The 23422-nt window shown below is 42.6% G+C and overlaps 1 protein-coding gene across 1 annotated transcript in view; it reads right to left on the bottom strand.

Moving 5' to 3' along the window:
• SERPINI1 (serpin family I member 1) overlaps positions 1-23422 on the bottom strand; it is a 645085-nt gene that overhangs the window by 548892 nt on the left and 72771 nt on the right. Inside the window, exon 3 of the mRNA XM_044070737.1 lies at positions 22738-22932. Within this exon, the coding sequence (XP_043926672.1) occupies positions 22738-22932 (195 nt within the window). The remainder of the gene's footprint in view (positions 1-22737; positions 22933-23422) is intronic.

Here is a 23422-nt window from a genome sequence, read left to right as displayed (position 1 = left end):
CACATGGCTTTGTGGCAATGGGGATAAGACCTGGTTCTCCCCCATTTGTTAATGTATCAGACTATAGACATAGTTTGTCTGGATGGCAATCATCCCTAGGTGAAGATGGGTGTGAAGAACTTGCAACACCATTTGCACCAACCTCATCTCCAGGACACTGTTATGCAACTAGGTCTCCAGGGAAGACCACATGCCTTGAACTGTCCTTCCCAAGCAATGCTCACCCCCCACCTGAGTAGACAGGCGTCAGTGGTCACCATGGTTAGAGGGGAGGGAAGAACAAACATGCAACTGCAAAGAAGGACCGGGGCCTGAATCCACCGGAGTAGAGAATCCCTGCATATTCACAATAGACTAACAGGATACAACAATGGTAGATCTTTAAATGACCACTGGACCTCCAGAGTCCATTGGAGCACCCTCATGTGTATGTGCTGTGGGTACAAGGGTGATCGTGGCCGCCATGGACCCCAACACCCTTAGAACAAACTCTGCTGGAGGCGATGGAACTTAAAGAACGTGCAAGACATGATGTTTGAGAAGTCTGTCTGGTGTCAGGAAAACCTTGGCCTGAATGGTACTTAACCGGGGTCCAATGAAGTCCAGAATTTGAACCGGTTCTAAAAGGGATTTGTTGAGATTTATGGTGATGCCCAACTTGTGGGAGGTCTGGATAAAAAATCCATGGCTTGGCAGAGTCTATGCTTGGAGGGAGTAGAAAGGAGCCAATCGTCCAGGTAGGGGAAGACCTGGAAGCCCTGCAGCTGCAAGTGAGCCGCTACCACCCCCATCATTTTGGTGAACACCCTGGGGGCTGTGGCAAGACCAAAGGGTAGCACTTTGAACTGGTAATGATTGGTCCCCAGCCGGAAGTGGAGGAACCTCTGAGAGCACCTGTCCATTCTGATGTGATAGTACGCAGCCTGAATGTCCAACAAGCACATCCAGTCGTTTTCCTCCAGAAAGGGCAGGATGGATTGGAGGGTGACCATCTGGAATTTTGTCTCGGCAACCAACTGGTTTAAGGCGGAAAGATCCAGAATGGGTCTCAAGTCCCCAGTCTTTTTTGGCGCTAAAAAGAACCTGTAATAAATGCCTAATCTGGACTGATTGGGGGGGGGCTGCATGACTTGTTTTTTTGAGTTGTTTGGAACTTTCCTGTGCTGCTGCCTCTGTTTGTGCGGGTGCAACATCCAAGAGGTGTTTGGCTAGAATTAGCCTTTGAAAGAAGGGGAATGAATATCCTCTGGATAGGATTCACAACACCCACTGATCATCTGTAATGGACTCTCAGGCTGTTGGGAGTAGCGAAAGTAGACACCTAACTGCCTCCAGAGACTAGCAGTCGGGCAACCTTTCAGGGCTGCTACGTGGGCCTGTGAGAACAAATCCCAAGACCCTTGGTTCCTTGGACCCCCTCTGCCGCGAGGGCAGCATCTGTCGAATCCCCCCTCTGCCTCTGGGGAGGGCGAGTCCAGAGTGTCCTGGGAATAAACCTGAGACTTCCAGAACCACATCATCTTCGTCTGATTTCTGGAGAAGGATCGTTGAGGGGTTGCGAAGCGGATTCCGACAGCAGACAGTATTCCTGTCCTTCTCTCTCTGGACCAGTGTGTTGTGTACTGTCTTTCCAAACAGAGTGGAACCATTGTACAGGGTATTTATAAAATGATGCCTTGAAAGCCTCCTAGAAGGTACAAAGTCAGACCCAAGTGTGAAGCCTGATGGCAACACCTGCTCTGGCAGCTCTAGTAGCACGAGATAGAAGCCCCATCTGCTCTGGTAGCATGAGATAAAAGATGCATAGAGGTATTGGCAATGGAGGTGAAGGTGGCTATTTGAGAGGAGAAAACCTTCCTATACTCTGCCATGAACCCGGGGGGGGGGGGGGTAGACTCGGCGACTTCCTTCACTAGGTCTCGCTGAAGCCTAATAATGTGTGCCATGTAGTTCACTGCACGTACAGAGAATGTTGCTGAAGTGTAGACCCGCTTCCCAAAATGGTTCAAGGCCCTAGAATCTTGGTCCGGCAGACGGACCGTGGAGCTCTCCTGTGTGAGCTTCTTCTTGGTGACCACCGCCAACACCATGACATCAACAGGGGATCACTTTGACCAGAATGGTTTATCAGAAGAGGTGCTGAAGACCTTATCATGGTATTTGGGGATAAGCTCCACCATGTTGGGCTCCTTCCACGTCCGAGATGGAACAAGATCCACCAGAGGATCCACTGGAGGGGACACCCAGGAAGTAGAGGGTCCTGCATCAAATACCTCCAGGAACACAGACTCATCAGGGTTGGGTTTTTGGGCAGAACACCCCCACGCCGCCACAGGATCTCCATGATATCTCTAAATGAGACATCCTCTGGGGGTGATGGGGGTGACCTTCCCCTCCTTCCAAGTCTGTGTCCTCCTTCCCCTTCCTCCAGGTCTGTGTCCGCAGTGAGAGACTGTGGTAGGGAGTGTTTCTCCATGCATTTTCGAGGAACCTCCTCGGGGGGGGGGGGGGTGTCTCTGGAGAGGGCTCAAACATCCAGCTGCTCCCGTGGGTAAATTCTCTGGGGTGGAGAGACAGCAGACTGTCCAGGAGGTGGCAAGATGGCAGAACCCAGACCAGAAACAGACGGAGCCAGGACGGACTCAGAAGACAATTGTCAAGGGTCTCGATGGGATCGAGAGAACCCTCTCCACCACATCAAAAGCAAAAGGAGAACACACCCTTGCAGCTGGAGCTATGATTGGGTCCGTAATCCTCTGGATCAACGGGGGAGCCGGAGCTGAACCTCAAGGCATTGAGACTCCAAGAGGTAGGCTCAGCTCTGAGAAACTGAGCCGAAACCACACCCTCTGATCCAGTGCCAAAGCTAAATGGTTGGTGTTGAGGAACTATCAGCGCCAACCCCTTGACACCGAAGACTCCGAAACTGGGGGTTGGCTTGAGGAAGAAGTTATCCGGATGAAAGCGGATTGCATGCCCCCAGCCCCGAAGGGAGAGGAGGCAGACAAGACTCCCATCTGTATCTGCATGAGGATGAACCTCCACATCATCCTGTCCACCTCTGCTTCAGAGAGGCTGCGGGTGGACCTAGCAGAAGAGGCCACCAACACAGGTCTAGACAGCCGGTGGGGTGAAGCAGACACTGATGAATGGCTCTGAGACACCTCCAGCTCTGGGGAAAAGCAAGGGGAACAGAGCCAGGGGGAACTCGAGCCAAAGACTGGGTGAGATTTTGCTGGTGATTTGGCTGAGGCGGGGGCGGTCAGGGGACCACTTCCTCGGCCTATCCTGGTTTTTGCGCTTCTCTCCGCTCCTGGTCATCTTGGAGGGAGGTTGAATCCCGGAGTCTGGGGTGGAGGGGGGGTCTAGAAGTGGTCAAAAGAGGAAGCTTGGGCTTCTGCAGTGGGAGGTTTAAGGAGGCCCTCAAGAAGAAGTTTATTCCTCCTGTCAATCAATGCACGGGGATTGAACCCCATGCAGATGGAGCAGTAGGAATCAAGGTGAGGAACCCCTAAACACACAATGCACAGAGTGTGGCCATCCACAGGGGAAAGCTTATGGCCACACACTGCACTTCCTGAATCCTGGTTTGGGTGTCTCCACCACGAGGATGGAAAGACAGAACCCAAAGCGCGCGTACACACACACACACACACACACACACACACACACACACACACACACACACACACACACACACACACACACACACACACACACACACACACACACACACACACACACACACACACGACGGGGAAAGAAGTGGGAAAAAAATTCTTTTTCTAAAGCATCGACACGAGCGCAAAGAGCAAGAAAAATGAAAGGGGAGAAAGAAAGGACTAAAGATAGCTAGAAAATCTAGAAAAAACTTTAAAAAAATAGCTTAGAGCATGGACTACTATGCGAACATTAGAAGCGGCAAACAAGATCTGAAGGGAGGAAGGAGACAGGGGCATTATGGATAGGGGAGGAGCTTGAAGCTCACATCCGATGCTGGAGAAATGCGGCAGAGTCAGATCAATCCCAGATAAGTGTCCCACAGGGTGAAGAGCAAATGAAGACAACTATTCAGATCACTGTTTTATACTCAACTTTTCCTGCTGTTCCACTGGATTCAAAACATGCAGTCAGCCTTTAGCCAAAGGAATTAATTCATCTTTATCTACAGACAAATTGTTTTCAGAAGAATTATGTTTAAGATTTTTGTTTCTTTTTCCTAGGGACATCCCTAGATGGAGACTGACTTACGGGGGACACCAACCTGGAAAAAAGATCTCTAAACTCAGCCACCCTGGGAAGAACCACTTGTTGAAACTCCCATGACTGAAGAAACTGCAAGAAAGTGGTTCTTCCATGGCTAGAATGGACACTGGAACAGCCACACAGGACATGGCTTACCCTTAGTCCATGGTGACAGTAACAAGCCAAGGCCACTGGTGCACCCACTAATGGCTGATGCAGTGACTGAGCCTGTAGTGTCAATAAGGGCTCCCTAAAAGTTTTCTTTCTCTTAGGTGCAGTAGGTGAAGGGACAGAAGGGCAAGCAAGTGTATCCATGTTTCGCTGCATGTAAACGAGATCTGTTCAGCAGTAAGTGCAGCTAGAAAGAGTAGGATGAAAGAAAAGTTGTCACTAAATTGTTCACAAGCACTACACATTTCCATTTCCACATACCTATCCCAATAAATCTCAAAAGTAAATGTACAAACAGTACACTTTTGCTCCCAAACATCCAGAAACACCCTTTTCCCTGGTAAGTGCAGCCTAAAGGAGCTGGTCATAAAGTAAGTTGTGTCAAACAGTATAGAAGCATTAGCACACAATTTCTCTAAAAAGAACAGAAATTGCATAAAAGCAGCACACATTTACCACAAATAAGTGTCCTAAGTGAAAAATAACTTATTTCAGCTAAAAATATCCTGACAGATGAAGTAAAATAGTAAATGCAACAACATTATAGTCAAAAATAGAGACAAGTACTGAGGGGTTTTGGTGCCCAGGCTGCCGTTTTCGCCCCTTTGGAGCCCAAGCCGCAGCAGCCTGGGTGCATGCATGTAAGGGAGCCAAAGACTACGGAAGACTGGTCAGCTGTTACATCCTGGGCAGGATACAAATCAGAGCCAAAGGCTACTGCAGCAATAAAACTGATAAGCATTAACTGCTGCTTGGGCCAAAAATAAGTTGCCACCACAATCTTTGGGGAATCTTTCTGGATCTTTTAAAGAATCCTGGGTGTCAGTGGAAAATGTGGAAAGACATACAGAGAGCTTCCAATCTATGGGAATGAAAAGGCATCTATCTTCCAGGTCTGCTTGCATGGAATCCTAGAGCAGACCGTCTTTGACTGCTTTGAAAAGAGATAAAAATAACCATTTCAGGTGTTTCCCACAGCTAGATCAATTCCTGAAAGAAACACAGGTGCAACTTCCATTCATGAGGGACTGCCCTGGCCCAGCTCGTCTGCCACAAGATTTTGCTCCATCGGAAAGCATGAAGCCTGAAGAATCAGACTAAGTGCTTTGCTACCTCCCTGGTAATCATCTGCAAAGAGGATAAGATCAGATAGCCCCTTGTTTATGTACCACATCACTGTGGTGTTGTCTGTGATAATTTGCAGAGTTTCTGGGGAAACAAGGACAATTTAAGGCTTTTAAAGAACTGATAACTTCCAACATCTCCAAAAGGGCTAATATCTATCCCAGCAGAGTGCTGACCCCCTGACATCTCAGATGCTCAGGTAAGAGCTGCCCTCTCCAAAGCAAGAAACACAGCATCAATGGGACCAGACGGTGTCCCGGGTTGCATCCTACATGAATTCCAAGAGGAGCTAAACCCAAACCTAAAACTACTGTTCAATCTCAGCCTTACTACAGGATATGTACCTAAAGAGTGGCGTACAGCAACAGTGGTCCCTCTCCACAAAGGTGGTGCCTCAACGGATCCTGGAAACTATCGCCCCATAAGTCTCACTAGCTTGGTCTGCAAAGCCATGGAAAGGATCATCATGGACCTTATAAATAAAGATATTGGGGACCTACAGACACTGGATCCTACCCAGTTCGGCTTTAACGGCAGATCCTGCCTCTTAAACCTGGTCGATTTCTTTGAAACAGTCACCAAGGCCATTGACAAGGGGAAGGTGGTCCACACAGCCTACCTGGACCTCGCAAAAGCCTTCGATACAATACCCCACTCGGGCATTATAGATAAGCTCACCAGCTTAAATATAAACCCCTATGTCACTAGATGGGTTGCAAACTGGCTCAAGGACAGAACCCACATGGTTAGAATAGCTAGAGCCATGTCAGACTCCAAACCAGTTACAAGTGGCGTCCCACAAGGCTCAGTCTTGGGACCTCTCTTGTTCGGTATATATTTCTCGGAGGTACAGGCCAACATGGAAGGACTGTGGCTGACCAAGTTCGCAGATGACTGCAAACTGGGCGCTATAATAGACTCTCCAGCCGACACAAGCATCCTCCAAAAGGGCCTCATAGAAACAGACAACTGGTGCCAGAACCATGGCCTCAAGCTAAACGCCAAAAAGTGTATAGTCGTCCCCTTTGGCAAAAACAAACTGCCCACAAATTACCACATAGGTGGTATTCCATTAAGTACAGAAGAAGTAATTAGGGACCTGGGGACCCAAGTTGATAGCAATCTCTCATTTGACAACCACGTGGCCAAAGTGGTTAGAAAAACATTTTATATAGTCCACCTAATCATGAAGGGATTCACATCTAGATCAGGGGAGGTCATCGTGCCTCTTTACTCATCCCTCATCAGGCCCATAATTGAGTACAATGCCCCTTTTGGGATGTACCTTACCAGACACCTGTAGCAACTGGAAAGACCCCAAAAGTACCTCACCAAGAGGATCAAGGGGCTCAAACAGATGCCGTATGCTGCCCGGTTAAAGAAACGCTCTACTCGGCAGCATACCGCCTGCTCAGAGGCGAACTGTGCCTGACGTATAAAGCCATGTCCAACCCGGAATTAATGGACATGCTGCACCTCAGAAAATCCAAATCCCATCGAGCTACGCGCTCGAGGGACTTGAACCTCAGCACTTAAATAAATAGGACATGCTGGAGGGACAGATTCATAACCCAGAGGCTCCCTTCACTCTGGAATAAAATCCCAGTCCAGGTTAGGCAGAGTCCCTCATTGACTCTCCAAGAGGAATCTTGATGAGTGGATGGGAGATTGTAGGTTTACCCCGGGTATCACTTCTGTGTCACTGTTAGACAGAGGCACAGTATACTAACCTCGAAAAAGGGCATAGCAAAATTAATTTAAAATGGGTGGCGAAAGCCATACACACTCTGGCTAGGCTTATAAATGCCCTAGGGCAGATAGGTTCATAGGTTCATACTAGGCTATCTCTTTTGACATTTATGTTGTTTTTGTCTCTCCTTGAAATTCCCAAAGAAGAGTCTGAAGCATCTGTTGTGACAGGTGTAGGGGGGGGGGGGATTGAAAGGAGAAGGTACAACCTGGACTGAGGGATAACTGGTCATCACACAAAAGTAACTCCTTTCTGACAGAATCCAGAACTGGAATCTAAAAATATAAGGAGTAATGATGGTAACAATTTGAAATGTTGGGGTCTGCGCTAGTGAGTCCCAAAATACAGAGACCTAATGGATGAAAAAACAGATTTGTGTATAACAAGTCCGAGATGGCTATGTATAGAGTATTCATTTTTCAACAAGATATGGCAATCTGAATGTTGATATCTATATGCATATATATATTTATTTTACTTATGAGGGGGTGTGGGGACTTGCCCCTCCTCACACTGGGAAGTGCAAGGAGGCTAGCCCGTGCAAAAAAAAAAAAAAAGTTTAAAGGAAAAGAGCAATGTTTGATATTCGCTGTTCTGCTGCAGTTTGACTTTTTTCTGTTTGTTGGTAGTCGACCATTACAAGTACTGACATTTTAATACAAAGTCGATGATGATGCAGAATCCAGACTGACCTAAGGTACCATTCAATTCTTCTCATGCGATGTCTAGTTTAAGGGAATCATGAGAATTATAAAAGCCATGAAACTCAGAATGCCGAGAAGAGACTGGATGGAGAGATCTAGAAGACATACCAATAGCTCTCTGCTTTGTCCAGTGAAGAAAAGCTCTTTCTAGGGAGAGATCTAGAAGACAACCCAGAGAAACTAAAGAATAAGAAGGATGAGAGATGATTTCAACAAGTTCAGTTGAAATGCCAGACTAAACAGGAGTTTCACGACTCGTATCATGGAATTCTGACAACAGGAAAACTTGTCTGGAAATGTAAGAAATTTCTCTAAATATGGAAAGCTGTCAATGTCTTCCAGATTGCTGTGAGCAGTCACTGGTGCCAGACACTTTGTAAATACCCTTGACACAGCAGACAGACCAAAGGGCAAGAACTAAACTGTAAATGTTAGCCAGGCACAGAAAATCTCAACTGCTAGAATTCCATGCAAATTGGAAATGTGATAACCATCTTTTAGGTCTAATGTTACAATAAAGTTGCAGGAGAGTACAAGAGGTAATGGGGTTAGAAAAGTTAACATTTTGAATTTGGATATCTTAACAGATTGTGACCAGTCCAAGACCCCTTCTTTCTCAAAATTCCCTCTTTCTTTTGTGTCACAAAAATCCTTGAATAAAAACCTTTGCCCATCTGAACTGAGGACACAAGTTCCAACACATCCTTAGGAAACATTTGCTCTAAAAAAGGATGAAACAAATGTCTAGTTTACAAAATGAGGAGGAAAACCCTGAAAGGGGGAAAGGATTCCCACGGTCATCGGTAGCCCTTTTGAAAAGTCTCATAACCCACTTGTTTGAGATAATCTCATGCTACTGCAGAAGATAGAGGCCTAGACTGAGGGACAGATTTGAAGGCTTGCCAGGTTGGTGGTGTGTGGGGGGGGGGGGGGGATGAAGAAGCAAATAATCATTCTGCCTTTTTGGAATATCCATGGTTCTGGGAGTTCCCTCACCCCCTTTTTTTCCAAGCCTCCTTGCCACTACATATTGGAATTGTGCTTGCTAAAACTTTGCTGACACTGCTTATTCTGCTGCTTTGAAAAGGATCCTGAAAAGGAAGTAAAGTTTCTAATAAACCTTTAAAAGGAAGGTTGAAAAATCTGAATGACCTCTTGAATCAATTTGCATCTCAGAAATTTAACAACCTCCTAAGCAGAAGGCCTAAATAACACATTTTTGTTCAGCGAAGAATTCAAAATCTCAACTTTAACATCTTGTAGTAGGTCTTAGGAATGTAACCAAGCAAATCTTCTCATAATTGTAGTAGTAGTATCAGCTCTGGAAAAAGCATCAGCATAACCAAAACACTTCAAGAGGGTTTGGTTATCCGAAAAGCAGACAATTAATCTTTCTACGATTGAGGTTAAAACTCTCGTAAAAGTTAACTTTTTCATGTTGTCAAGAGAAGCCAGTAAATATTTTAATGTGTGAATCCTGCAGTTCATAATTCTGAAAGTTAAGGTAGCCGAAGAATAAATTTCCCAAATCTGTCAAAGGCTTTCAAATCCTTGTTGGAGGGAAAGGGGATTAGCATTCATAATACATTTAGTAACAGAAGATACAGATAAAGATATCATTGCAGGATCTGATATGGGGTTAGAGAAGAGGAATTTGTGTCAGACTTGATGGAACAGATGTCTGACGGCCAAGTACAATGCAAGCTATTAATAAAACAAGCAACACAGGAGGAACAGCTGCAGGTTGAGAAAACTCCATTTGTAGCAAATCACAGTACTTTTACAGGAGATAGGGATTTAATTCTGTCCCCACTGAAATAAATCTCTTACTTTGTTGACAGCATAAAACAAGATAATTCTTCTTGGGGGAAATCAGAAAAAAAAACTTTATAATTAGAATATTCAGCCTGAGGCAAATTAAAGAATCATACTCTAGTTCCCATTCCAGCTCATCTGACTGTAATTCATTGTTAGGTTGTGAAGGAATTTTTTTTTCTACCAGAATGTAATGAGGAACCAGGATTTAATGCATTAAAAGCAAAGAACAACCTCTTAGCAAATCGCAACAAATCTTTTCAGTCCATAGTTAAAAGAAACAGGAGACATTTTTAAGTTCCTGCTTTATCTTAGTGGAAACTTCATGGAAAGCGACAGCCCAAGACAACAGCATTAGTCTGGGAATCGGCACCTTACCCAGGCTAAGTTGTAAACCTTCTTCCACTCTTTCCCTAGAGACCAACAAGAGTGGTTCTTCCTTGCCCAGTAACAGCAACCCTACAGCTGCAGAGCATTTGACATTTGCCCAGTCTTTAGTGGCATCTTGAGAAGCTACACTAAAAGGACCAGAAGCAACAGATGGATGGTCCAAGAAACCAATAACAGTCACAGCAGAGTCACCTACCAGTGGTTGAGGTGGTGATACAGCTGGCCCACCCAAAGAGAATTTTCTTCTTCTTGCAGACTGGGAAGCAAGACCTAGGGAGACCAACATTACCTCTATGTTCAAGACAGAAAAAGAGACGTCATAAGGGGAAAGTGGATCCTGACTGAGTTGGTGAACATTCCGACAAATTTTAAGTTCGAAGATAAAATTTCCCAAGACAGTTAGAAATAGCAGCACTATATCTTGCCCAGCAAATATTAAATCTGCATACTCATGCAGAAAATGACATTCAAAACAGATTTTGCGTAGCATGGCCACACAAGCATCATGAATGTAAAAATCCCTTCAAAAATATGACAGGCCTAGAAAAATATTTCCAAGTGTACAATAACAGTTTGGTTAAAAAAACAAAAACAAAAAAAAAAGCTTTTCACAGAAAAGTGATGAAATGGTTTCCAAATAGCACTTATCTGCCTAGCTTTGAAAGGATTGCTATCAGACCGTTAGTTCCACAAAGCCCGTAGAAGAAAAGCACTTGGGCGTTGATTGCTCTGGAGGTTTTTGGTGCCCAATCTGCCTTTTAAGTGGCTCCGCTTAGGCCAGTGACAGTTTGGGCAAGGGAAAAGTGCCCTAAAGCTTTGAAATCTGGCTGGTGGTCATATCCTAGGAAAGGATATTGCTTAGGCTACTGCAACATTGATGCAACGTTAAATAAAGGCTTTTTCTTCATTTCTTTCCCCCTATACCCATCTTAGATTTACCACACTAATCTCCAAAACCTTGAGATGGAGATAAAGGGGATTTTCTCCAAAGCAGCCCTTTCTTCGACAAAAAATAACACTGAAGGGCTTGATGCAATCAATATTCTCTTATTAAAGGTTTTGTATATTTCACAACTCATTTTTAAATGAACTTGTCCAAAACAGATATGAACGTCACTGGAATGATAAAACAATTGAAGTATTTGCAATCCAGTGGTAATAAAGATGTTACAAAGTGTAATAAGAAACATAACACAAAAAACAGCTCAAGGACATTTCCCTGACTATGTACACTTAAATGGTAAGACTAATTTGTGGGTGTGCATTATTAAAAAATAATAAATTTTGTTAATTTATATGCTCTTTGTTTTATTCTTTTTTTACCAAACCCCAAAATTTATCATACCTACAGTTATAAAACTTTACTACTAACCTCTCATCTTTTTCATTAATCGACTAACACTTTGTACAAATTTAATGAAGCAGATTATACTACTGGATTAATTAACCCTAAACCTCCTTCCTCTTTACTTGCATACAAAATGCCTCTTTTTACTGGGTTTAATCTAGAACCCCATAAAAATGAAAAATATATATATCTGCAGTAATTACTTTTTAAATGCTGTTGGCAACATAAATACACTTGCTAAGTATGCTATTTTTCCCATCAGTACTGAATTTATCAAATAAGCTTTTTTTCTGAATAATGTATACATTCTCCAGAAAAGGCAGGTTGTTTTATTTCTGCTACTGTTCCCCCCACACACTGAATTCTACTTGCATCTTTATTCCCAAATTTTATACAGAACACAGAAATGTCATTATCATATCATCTAAACCTTTACTTTTCTCTTTATTTAAAGCTACCCCTATCACCTCTTGACACTCATTTGTGCAATTGATTACTTTTATCCAAATTTTATTTTTTTTGAAGTTATTATAATGTCATCTGCATATGTTAACAGAACTGGAATTCTTAGACCTTCAGGTGTTATATACCCTGCCTCCTCCATTTTGTAATTTATTTTCCATGCTATCACATTTATAACTAATGCAGAGAGTCTGCAACTCATTGGACATCCCTGTATTACACCATTTTTATATACAATTCTTGGTTTAATCATCCATTTACAACTATATCTACTTTATTACTATACACTGACATGCATCATTTCCTAACTTTCGGACTTGTATCATATTCTTTCATTACTGCCCATAAGATTTCATGTTTAATTGTATCAAATGCCTTATTAAGGTTTCCCACCATGATTTTCCCTTTTCTATTTATAATCTGTCCATCATTAATAATTCTTGACAAACCTTCCCCTTGGGTCTATATCACTTGACTGAAGTATTATTCTACTGAATACCTTTTTGTTAAATTCTTTTGATCGAAGGTCCTGTTTGCTGAAGTCTATCTTTGAATTTCATTTTATCGAATTGCTTTTGTTGGCCAGCACCAGGAATAGAATATCCACAGTAGCAAGTCCCACCTAAACCCAGTTAACCATTCAACAATTGGTGAAAGTTAATGAATATGCATACCGCTGGCTGCATGAATATTCATAGCCTATTTCTAGTTTATCCTTTTTATCAACATAGTTTGATCTCAGAGTTGGTATATTTGACTTGCGGGGGTTGGTGAAGCCCACCACTTGGGAGGTGCAGCAGGGCACAGGCCCCCTCCAAATGCAAAGCTGTTTCATTAAGCATATTAGAGGTTAGTAAACTGATTTTTCATAGGTTCAAAGGTAGGTAACTAGGCTATCTGCCTGAAGGCATTTATAAGCTTAGCCAGATTTGTGTTGGCTTTCGCCGGCACCTTAGATTAGCTCCCTGTACCTCTGTCCAGCAGAGCCACTGAAGTGACCCCCGAGGTAAACTTTGTTTCCCATCCACTCGTCAAGGTTTCTTTTGAAGAGTGTTAGCGAGGAGCTCTGTCTAATGTAGACTGGGATTATAGCCCATAGTTTGCAGTCTGCAAATATATATTTTTCATGTTTTAAATATAAAGTATACTGATAAAATGGTTCCGGGTTCCACAGCTGCTAAGTGATGTTAAACGTTTCATTCTTTTAAGGTGGACAACAAAAACAGTTTGATCAAATTAATTCACTAAACACAGCATTCGACAAATAAGTGATTCTCTCAAAAGGGTACGACAAAAGGGTATTTGATAGAGTAATATTTTGGTGAAATTATATAGTATAAAGAGGAAGGAATCTATATCAACTATCTTCCATAATATTTTCCAGTTTAGTTTCAAATTATAAAAATCTTAAAATTATTATTCAATATCATTGGTCTCAATTTTTTAATTGTCTATCTTCCTTCTCCATATGAAATTACTCTATTTAATTCTTTATACATAAAACTTTCAATTAACCATTCATTGAATATCTTTAAAAAATAAAAAAATATATATATATATATATATATATATATATATATATCTGTTTTGCCAATCCCCTAAATTTCATACATTATTCCATCTGGTCCTGCAGGCAAACCTAAATTTACTTGTCCTAATACTTTATCTAGCTCATTTAAAGAAAATGTTTTCCAACTCATTCTCTTTCTGTTAACTTTTTTTTTACTTTCCACTTTTTCACTAGTTTCTTATTCTTTAAACACTTCTTGTATGTATTGTATTACACTATTCATAATCATTTCCCCAGTTCTTCATTTCACCTTTTACATTTTTTATTTCTTGCATTACACTACCATCTTCCTTTACTAATCCACTTAAGTAACTCAATGCTTTTCTTATAAAAATAAATACATCTTTGCTTAAATAACAATTATTGTATTTTTTCTTGGCTTCCTTCATGTAATTTTTTCTGTCAAAGCATTTTTTATCCTTGTGTTGACAATCTTCCAGTGCATATGTTCTTTTATATTTTTCTTTTTCTACTTTTCTCACATTATATTGCCACTGTAAAAAAAACATTAATATTTTCCCTTAAATATCATTCACCATTCAGATCAATTTTTGAATATCATCCACCACTCAGACCAATTTTTATAAAATGTTTTCAGTAATATGATCTTTCTATAACTGTATTACTAATCTCTTTCCTGCTTCATTCCATGCATTTCATTTATCCTTTTTATTATTTTGCCTATTTTATGTACTACTTAATTTCCTTTATCTTTGGCCATATTGCAAGATGATCAGAAAATTCGGTTTCAGCTACCTTCCCTTTGCATATAACTAAACCTTCCGATACTATAGAATAATCTATTTTAGTACTACACATAGCCCCTTCTTAAGTTCATGAATTTGTGTTCCAAAGCTGTAATTTACCACAACTTCTAGCATTTCATATTACTCTTTTTATATTTGGCTCTTAAATTACAATTAAAGTCTGCCGTTATTATAATATTCATATTTATCACTACACAGTTGAAAATCTATTGAAATAAGTTTTCCCTTTCTTTACAATTAGCGCAAGCATATAATGTTATAAGTCTATATACTATTTCTACAGAATTTGGGTAACAACTCTCATTTCCCAAATTCCAGATTATCTTTCCTTCCCATAGTTTCTCTGTTTGTAATATTTCATTTGTTAAAAATCTTGTCTTCTAACACAATTACATCTACATCACATGTTTAACACCATTCCAAAAATCCTTAGTCTTACTATATTTTCTATACTATACTCATGTTACAGAAAGCACTCAAAAATTTCCATTTTACCATTTCCTTAGATTCAAGGTTTCATATGTTCATAGCCAATTACCAGGCTGGCAGCCTTAATGGACTATTCTAAGCCTAGTAAATTTTTCCTCCCAAAGGTGAGAATCAAATACTGTACTTGTGAGACCTTCACCATTATACCAACCCCCAACAATTAGCTATATATATATATATATATATATATATATATATATATTTATCTATATCTATTCTTTTTCATCCATTTCCTTTTTTTTCTTTTGTACTTATCCCTTTAAATATTTTTTTCTGTATTTTACCCTTTTACCAACGGAATTCCCTTTCTTTTTACTATCAACCAATTTATGTATTTATCATTTATTTCAAAGCCTTCTTCTACGTCCTCATTTTTCTGGTCTTTGTTCATTTTCTTCTTTTTCCTTACTCATCTTCATTTTTACAATCTATCCATAAATATCTAATTTTGTTACATTTATAACATTTCAATTCATATTTTTGAATCATGTCCAATTTCCCCACAAATATAACATTTTCTTTTAGGACAGTTGCTTATCAAATGTCCTTTTTGTGGAAAAGAACATGCTTTGGGCTGCGCTCAGTATTTTGATACCCTTATTCCCTTCCACATTTAATCATGCTTATATGTATATTTTTAACACAATATTACAATCCCATTTGCCAGCCCATAAACCTCTTATCAAACTTTCACAATGCCCAGTACTTCTTTACATAACGTTTTCAAAATTCCTTTAAAAGTCTCTTTCCATCTCTGTTCAAAACTGTACCTGTCCATTTTTGTCTTCTTTACTTTGAATCCTTACCACATAGTTTAGTTTTTCATTTCCTTCTGACTTTTTTCTTTTCTACTACTCCCCTTTTGAATTCTTTTACTTTCTTTGCATATCTCCCCCCCCCCCCCAGGAAATGTCTCCTTGAATTTCTGGCTCACTCTGCATCACAATTTCTTTAAGTAAATCATCCCGCATGATTGAAGGGTTGTAATTATACACATCATTTGCCAAGTCATCTCCATCAAACAGATTTCTTTGAAACATCTCCTCAGAATCCCGCACGCTTTCTTTGTCTTGATATTGGCTCTCACCTACCACTCCATTATTTATTTCTATTACCATTTACTTTCCTGTTTTTCTGGGCTGCCTTTGCACCCAACATGGAAACAGGAAGTGCTCATACAAAATGTGTCCCACTTGCAATGAGTAAGGGAAATCTCCTGATGCCCTGGTCAAATTTTCCCTAGTAGTATACATATCACCTTGAGTGATACTAGCCTAGTGGGACAAACCAGGTTAACAAAGGATAAATAAAAAATAAAAAAATGTGTGTGCGCGCGCACATTGGTCTAGGCCAGGGATGAAAATGATCCACTTGGATCAATTCAGTCAACACATATGATTAACAGTTGAATGCCACTAATCTGACTTGCTGAATTCTAAAGAAATTGGAATGCTAGAGGTACAACTGTTGCACCTCAAGAAGTTGTTGTGGTCCTGTTTTTTGCATTAAGAACAAGTAACTTAACTGTGAAAATCAGTGCTGCAACACTGACTGCGAAGACAAACAACCTGTCAACATACTGGCACTGCATCCACTCAATTCAAATTTTATATAAAACCCAGAATGAAAGCACCACATCCAGTAACACGTTCAATTGACAGGCAAGAAAGTACAACTTAAAGAAAAAAAAAAAAAAAGAGTTATGTACTTACCACAACTTGGCATCTGTGTTTTCCTGTGTCATTATTCCTCACAGTAGGGTATTTGATCCGATATCGGATCAGAGTTGGCAACTTTAGCTCAGACAGATCCAAGGCTCAAACTCCTCCCCTCTCCCATAATCCCTTGCTGCCCTCTAACCCTCAGATCAAGTTTGTTAACACAGTCACGATGGCTATGACCCAAAAAGTAGAAAAGCACCGAGTCCTGGAACTACAAAACTCCAACTTCCTCAGATGATCCAACAAGGAAGGGGGATGGCGGGAGGGAAATGTGAGGAATAATGACATAGGATAGCACAGGTGCCAAGTTATGGTAAGTACATAACTCTTCAGACCCCCCAGCTACAATACATCCTGGGAGGTTTCAAGGAAGGACATGTGGAACAAAAGGATGCCCTGTTCCTGGACACCAAATCAACCTTGTAATGGAAAATAAAGGTGTGAGGATTAGACAAAGTGGCAGCAGTGCAAACATCATCAATGGAGAGTCTGGCCTCGAAGGAAAAAAATAAAAGTAGCCGCAGACCTCAAGATGTTTCTTGGAGTAAACTGTCCAGATACAACTGGAAATCCAATTGGAGATGGTCACTTTAGAAAAGTGAAGGCCATGTTTATTCAGGGAAAAGTCACAAAAAGCTGGTCTGATTTGCGAAACTCCTTAGTCCTATATAGATAAAGTTGCAACTGCCTGTGTACATCCAAAGTATGCAGAATAAACTCTGAAGAAAGCTGGCAATTGAATACATTGGTTCAGACTGGATTCAGTGGAGACCTTAATCAAAAAGGAAGAATTCACTTGGAGACACTACCTTTGTGGAAGACTATATGGGGGAGCAATAGAAAGTGCTTGTAGCTCAGACACCCTTTTAAGCTGAGGTTACGGCCAACAGAAAGGCCATTTTCCATGACAAAAACCTGAAATCTCACAAACTAGAAGGCTCAAAAGCGTTCCGAGTTAGAGACTGCAGCATGAAGGTTAGTTTCCAAGGAGGCGAGGGATCTTTAACAAGTGGTCTTAGAAGGAACAAGATTTCATGAAGACCTTACTGAGTCAGGAAGAGAACGTAGGCTCGCTATTCTCAAGAAAGTTAGAAACTGCTGCCAAGTGAAACTTAATAGCAGAAAAAACTTGCCACTCCCTGAAAGAGTAAGGACAAGAACAAGAGAATATCAGGCAGAAATGCAGAAAAAGGGTCCAGATTCCTGCTCTTAGCCCAGATAGAAAACCCTTTCCATTTGACACTATAAACCTTTAAACCTTTCTGGTGGAAGGTTTTTGGTAGGCTAGAATGATATCCTTGCTAGGGGAAGCTAGCCTGGATTGCTTCAAAGTCACTGAAACTGGAAAAACCTTGCGGTTACACAAAGGATCCGAAGATTGGAAAGGGGGAGCCCTGACAGATGGGAGATTAGACCCCGACAGGGATCCAGTATCCAAGGGGGATACTTCAAGTGCAACCTTAGGAAGGGAAACCACAACTGATGAGGCCAGAAAACTGCTATGAATATCAGAGGTGTCCTCAAATGACATGCTTTCTGCAAGACCTTGGAGATAAAGGGGATAGGAAGGTAAGAATAAAGGAAACCCAGAGGCCACTCGTGGACTACAGCATCCCTCAGTGGCTCCCCAGGTTGGAGGATCAGGGTGAAGTACAGACTGCATTTGTTGTTGGCTGGGAACTAAATAGGTTGCAGCATGGTTCATGATCAAAAATGTGCTCACCACTGTTGGATTGAGAAAACACTCATGAGGACTCAATACAGTTATAATGATTTTGTCAGCCAATACGTTGGGAGTCCCCAGGAATACGAGTTGCAAGAAGAAAGCACTTGGAGAACATCGCCCATTCCCACACTCTCATGGTCTCTCTGCACAATGGGTCAGAACGTGTTTCCCCCTGTTTTGTTGATATACCAGACCACCTCCATGTTGTCTGCCTAAATTGCAACTGTCTGTCCCCAGAGGGAGGCAGTCCTGAAAGACTTGCAACATTAGGGTGACTGCTTTCATCTCTAGGATGTTTATGTGCAACTTGGTCTCTACGGGGTACCATGTACCTTGAACTGTTTTCTCCTGGAAATGCCCCCACCCCAAAAGGGAAGCGTCTGTGGTCACTGTGGCCTTGGGTGGAGGGGTGAAAATGGCCTGCCTAACAGGACATCCTGAGACTGAAGCCACCAGAGAAGGTGCCGTCTGCACAGTGACATAAATTTTATGGATATGTACATGGACATAGGCTGAGTCAGAAGGGATCACTGAACCGCCAGGGTCCACTGTAAAAACTGCATATGGTACCTCACCAGTGGCACAAGCTGTATGGCCATGGCCATAGATCCCAGGGTCTGAAGAACCAAGTGGACTGAAGGATTCAAAAGATTTAAAATTTGCATAACTTGATACCAGATCAGCTGAATTCTGTGCACAGTTAAGGCTGCAATCTCCGAAACGGTGTCTAGATGGACTCTTATGAACGCTAACTTTTGCATGGGAACCAGATTGGACTTAGAGAGGTTCACTGTAATCCCACATTGGCTGAACAGGAGTAGGACATACTGGATGGCTTGTGAGAGTCAATGCCTCGTGGGTGCCGTGAGGAGCCAATTGAGGTACAGAAACACCTAGAATCCCTGCAGCCTCAGGTGAGCTGCCACCAGTGCCATACATTTGGTAAACACCCAGGGGGCTGTGGTGAGTCCAAAGGGCAGGGCTCTGAAATGATAACGACTGGCCCCTACTCTGAAGTGAAGATGTCTTCTCAAATGCCTGTCTATCTTAATGTGATAGTAGGAGTCCTGGAGATCCACTGAGGACATCCAGTCACCCTTGCTTAAGAGAGGCAGAACGGACTAAAAAAAAAAAAAAGACGACTAAACTGTGACCATCTGGAACTTGGACTTCTTGACTGACAGATTCAACTTGCAGAGGTCCAGAATAGGATGCAGGTCCCCGGTCTTTTTTGGCACTAAAAAGAAGCAAGAGTAAGTTCCAGATCCTCTGTCCTGTTGGAACCTCTTGGATGGCTCTTTTTTTGAAGTTGTGCAACTTCATTGAAGGCCAACGCCCTCTAGTGGAGTGGGTACATTGGGAAGATACCTTTGTATAGAAGGGGGTTGAGAAAAGGGAATTAAATAACCTCTGGAAATGATGTTTAAAACCCACTGATCACTGGTGATGTTTATCCAGGCTAGTGGGTGAAGGGAAAGACAGCCCCTGACTGCCACCAGGGCAGTCAGGCAATGCTTCAGCAATGCTGAAAGGGCAGCTCAGAGAAGGGTTCCCTGGAGCCCCGATTTTGTGGACCCCCTCTGCCTCTAGGTCGGCATCTGCGGTTGAATTCTCTCCCCCTGCCTATGGAAGAGGAATCCTCAGGAGCGTCCTGGAAGGAGGACGGACGCTGGAACTACATTTTCTTAGCTCCTCACTGGATCTTGGAAAACGACCTCTGAGAAGCAGAAAACCTGATCCCAACCACGGACAAAAGTCTTCCCTTCCTGCTCACTATGGGTTAGAGTTCCTTTCACAGATGGTCTACAGAGGGTGGACCCATTGAAGGGAGAGTTGGTAAAAGACACTTTGAAGGACTCCGTAAACCTGCATAGTCGTAACCACGTACGTCACCTTACACCTGGTACCTGCTGTTTAAGAGGTAGCTTCCACTGCATTGGAAATTAGCCTCATCGAAGAATTAGAGAGGGACGTCAAAGTCCAGAGCTTGCGAGACACTGTCTTGAGGTCCTCCTCCAGCAACAACTCCATAAGGGTAGTGGTGAGTTCTATGACCAGGTCCCTTTGAAGGCGGGTGAAGTGTGCCAGGTAATTAATTGCTCTCAGTCCAAAAGTGGCTGAGGCAAACACACGCTTCTCATGTCAGTCAATTGCACAAGACTCCCTGTTTGGGGAAAGGACTGTGGAGCTCTGGTTCAACCAAGCTCCTTCTTGGTGGCAGCAGCAACCACAATACCTCGACCAGGACTCCTTTGCTCTAGAAGGGTCGGTTCGCAGGAAGACCAAGGAACTTGTCTACTTGCTTAGGCACTGGTTCCACAGTATCAGGTTCCTTCCAAGCCCTGCTGGCGATAAGATCTACCAACTCATCAGCAGGGGGGGGACACTCAAAAAGTAGATGGGCTAATCCCGAAAACCTTCAGGAACATGGACTCCTCCGAAGATAGGGGTTGGGGAGACCATCTGCCCTTTTGCTTCAGGACCTCGAGAATGTCCCCAAAGGAGACATCAGGTGGAAATCTGGGGGACCCACCTCCTTCATCAATGTTCATGTCCTCTGTGAGGGACTCCACAGGGGAGTCCAAGTTCCTCCTCTAGAACTTTCTGTTACGAGGTGCTTCCTCAGTGGGTGACTCAGGGAAAGAATCAGAAGATGCAGGGGCCCCAAGAGGGGAGGAAACTCCCTGAAGGTTAGAACGGGAGGGCTGACCCTGGACAGAAAGAGGCCTGACCACCCAAAGTAGAGAGGGGTATGGTAGGACCTAGAGGAGTGGGAGATGTTACTCCAGTCCTGGAGAAGGTCCTCTCTACCATCCGGAAGGCTGACGGGCTGGAAGGGGTCCCATCCCCATTCCTGGAGGGTGAGGCCACCTGGAAAGAAACAGACCCAGCCAAAGCCCCGCAGCCACCGGATGATACTAGTCAGGAGCTGTCAAGGGCAGAGACCCCCAGGGAAAGGGATTGATCCAAAAGGCCTGGACCAGACCCCATCCCCACAGAGCCAGCATCAACCACTCTGGCACAGGGCCCACTCTGGTCTGAGGGCAGAGGAACAAAGCAGGCCAAGGACCCTGACGGAGTCATGAAAAAGGGAATACTTGACAGTCAAAATCTGACCGCTGGAAAACAGGTCCAAAAATTCTAAAACTCTTGGAGTTGGAAGAGGAGAATCGTGGCCTGGGAGTAGAGTGGCTCCCCTAGTCAGATGGACTGGGGATGCCAGAAGCCCCAACTCTATCTGGGCTTTGAGGACGCTCCTCATCATCCTGTCCATATCCAAAGGTAAACTCCTGGATGATCTAGAGGAAGGGGGAGTAGTGGGTAGACTTAGCTGAGGTTCCAACCTTGGACTCCACAGACCTGTGTCCACACTCTGTAGATCGGCTCCTAGGTGATGAAAACAAATGCCTGGAGGATCTGGACAAAGCCAAATCCTCTAACTACAGAAGCACCTGACACAAGCCTGAGGGATCCGAAGGTTGAGAAGAGGAAGCAATCATATCCGACAAACTGTTCAGATCACAGGAAGGTTTGGCCTTGCCCAGATCCGAGAGCCGTTGCTCTGAGGAGACCCTGGAACCAGTAAAAGAATCCACAGGTCTGGGATCCGAAAACCTTGGACCCAAGACAGCCAGGGCTGGGGTTGAATCCAGGGATCTAGGATCCGAAAGCCTGGGTTTCTTAAAAGCCATAGTAAGAATGGAAGGGGCCTTCTGTTTAGAATCGGAAGGGGAAGATATAAGGACTCCCCTGAACCATACCTTTAAGCAGTAATGTGTTATGGTGCTCTGCCAAAGCCCTGGGGATGAATGCGGCACACACGTTGCATTCCACCTCCAGGTGAGGAGCTCCTAAACAATACAAGCACACCTCGTGCAAGTCAGAATTGGTCATCTTCCAACCGTATGAGGAGCATTTCTTGAACCCAAAGGGTTTCTCAGACATGCCTGAAGAAAATAATGAAGGAAGACAACACAGAAACATTACCAAAGAAGACTAAACGGACTATGGGAAAAAGAAGGCGCCAAATGCCTAACTGGCAAAAAGGGTGGAACTTCCCTGTCAAAAAGTTAAGATTTCTAATGGAGGGGAGGTAAAGACAAGACTAGCACTAAGATTAAAACCCAAAGATTAACTAAAGTTAAATTAGATACTAACACTAAGCTGAATTTGAAAGCACTTATCTGCAAGAGCCAAGGATCACGTCCTTGGCGGAAAGTGGCAAACAAGATCCAAGGGTTAGAGGGCAGCAAGGGATTATGGGAGAGGGAGGAGCTTCAGCCTTGGATCTGTTTGAGGTAAAGTTGCCGTCTCAGATCCGATACAGGGACCAATACCCTACTGTAAGGAATAATGACATGGATAACATCAAATCAGTTGGCTTTCTTTCAAGTCTGAATGCAGGTATATTACAAACATCTAATGAACACTAACAAACTAAAATGTTGCTTTACCATAGTAAAAGTCACCCTTTTGGTGCATCATTTGAATTTGCACTTCACTTTCATCATCTTTTGTAAATGAAAAGGTCCTGGTGTCTTCTGGCCTAAACTGAGACTTCCAGTTTCCTTTAAAGTAAACTGCATTAACAAGGACAAGGCGTGTCAAATCACTGAAGTCTCCAGATGAAAAGAGGTCCGTTATTCTTCCTATCAAAGAAAAACAAACTTTAGTGTTAAATTGCCAAACCACATTTGCTAAGCTGCAGACATTTAATTAACTTTTACCTGACTCTGAACAACAAATATATCTTTTAGAGATTCCAGTGTAGTGTTAGGTAGTTTTAAACTATGTAAAGACGAATAAATCCCAAAAATCCCTCAAATGGAAGTGCTGTAAGTAACTCCAAACGAATCTAAATGAAATCCCAAAGCTGAGGCAATAAACAGTCTCTTTTCAGAACAAAGATATTTACTGAGTGCAAGCGCTTTCGTAATTCCAATCATTACTTCAGACACATTACAAATTCTGCAAACAGCCTGTCTTTTGTATTGAAACACATCCAATAAAATCACTTAAAAATCCCTCCAAAACTTAACAAGGAATTTTTTAAGAGACGATGACATAAAAACAATAAATATGAATATATATATATATATATATATATATATATATATATATATATATATATGACAAACT

This window comes from Protopterus annectens, chromosome 4.part1 (genome assembly GCF_019279795.1).
Source record: "Protopterus annectens isolate FY-2018-M chromosome 4.part1, PAN1.0, whole genome shotgun sequence".
Classification (NCBI taxonomy): Eukaryota; Metazoa; Chordata; order Ceratodontiformes; family Protopteridae; genus Protopterus; species Protopterus annectens.
This window is presented reverse-complemented; position numbering and strand designations above follow the sequence as displayed.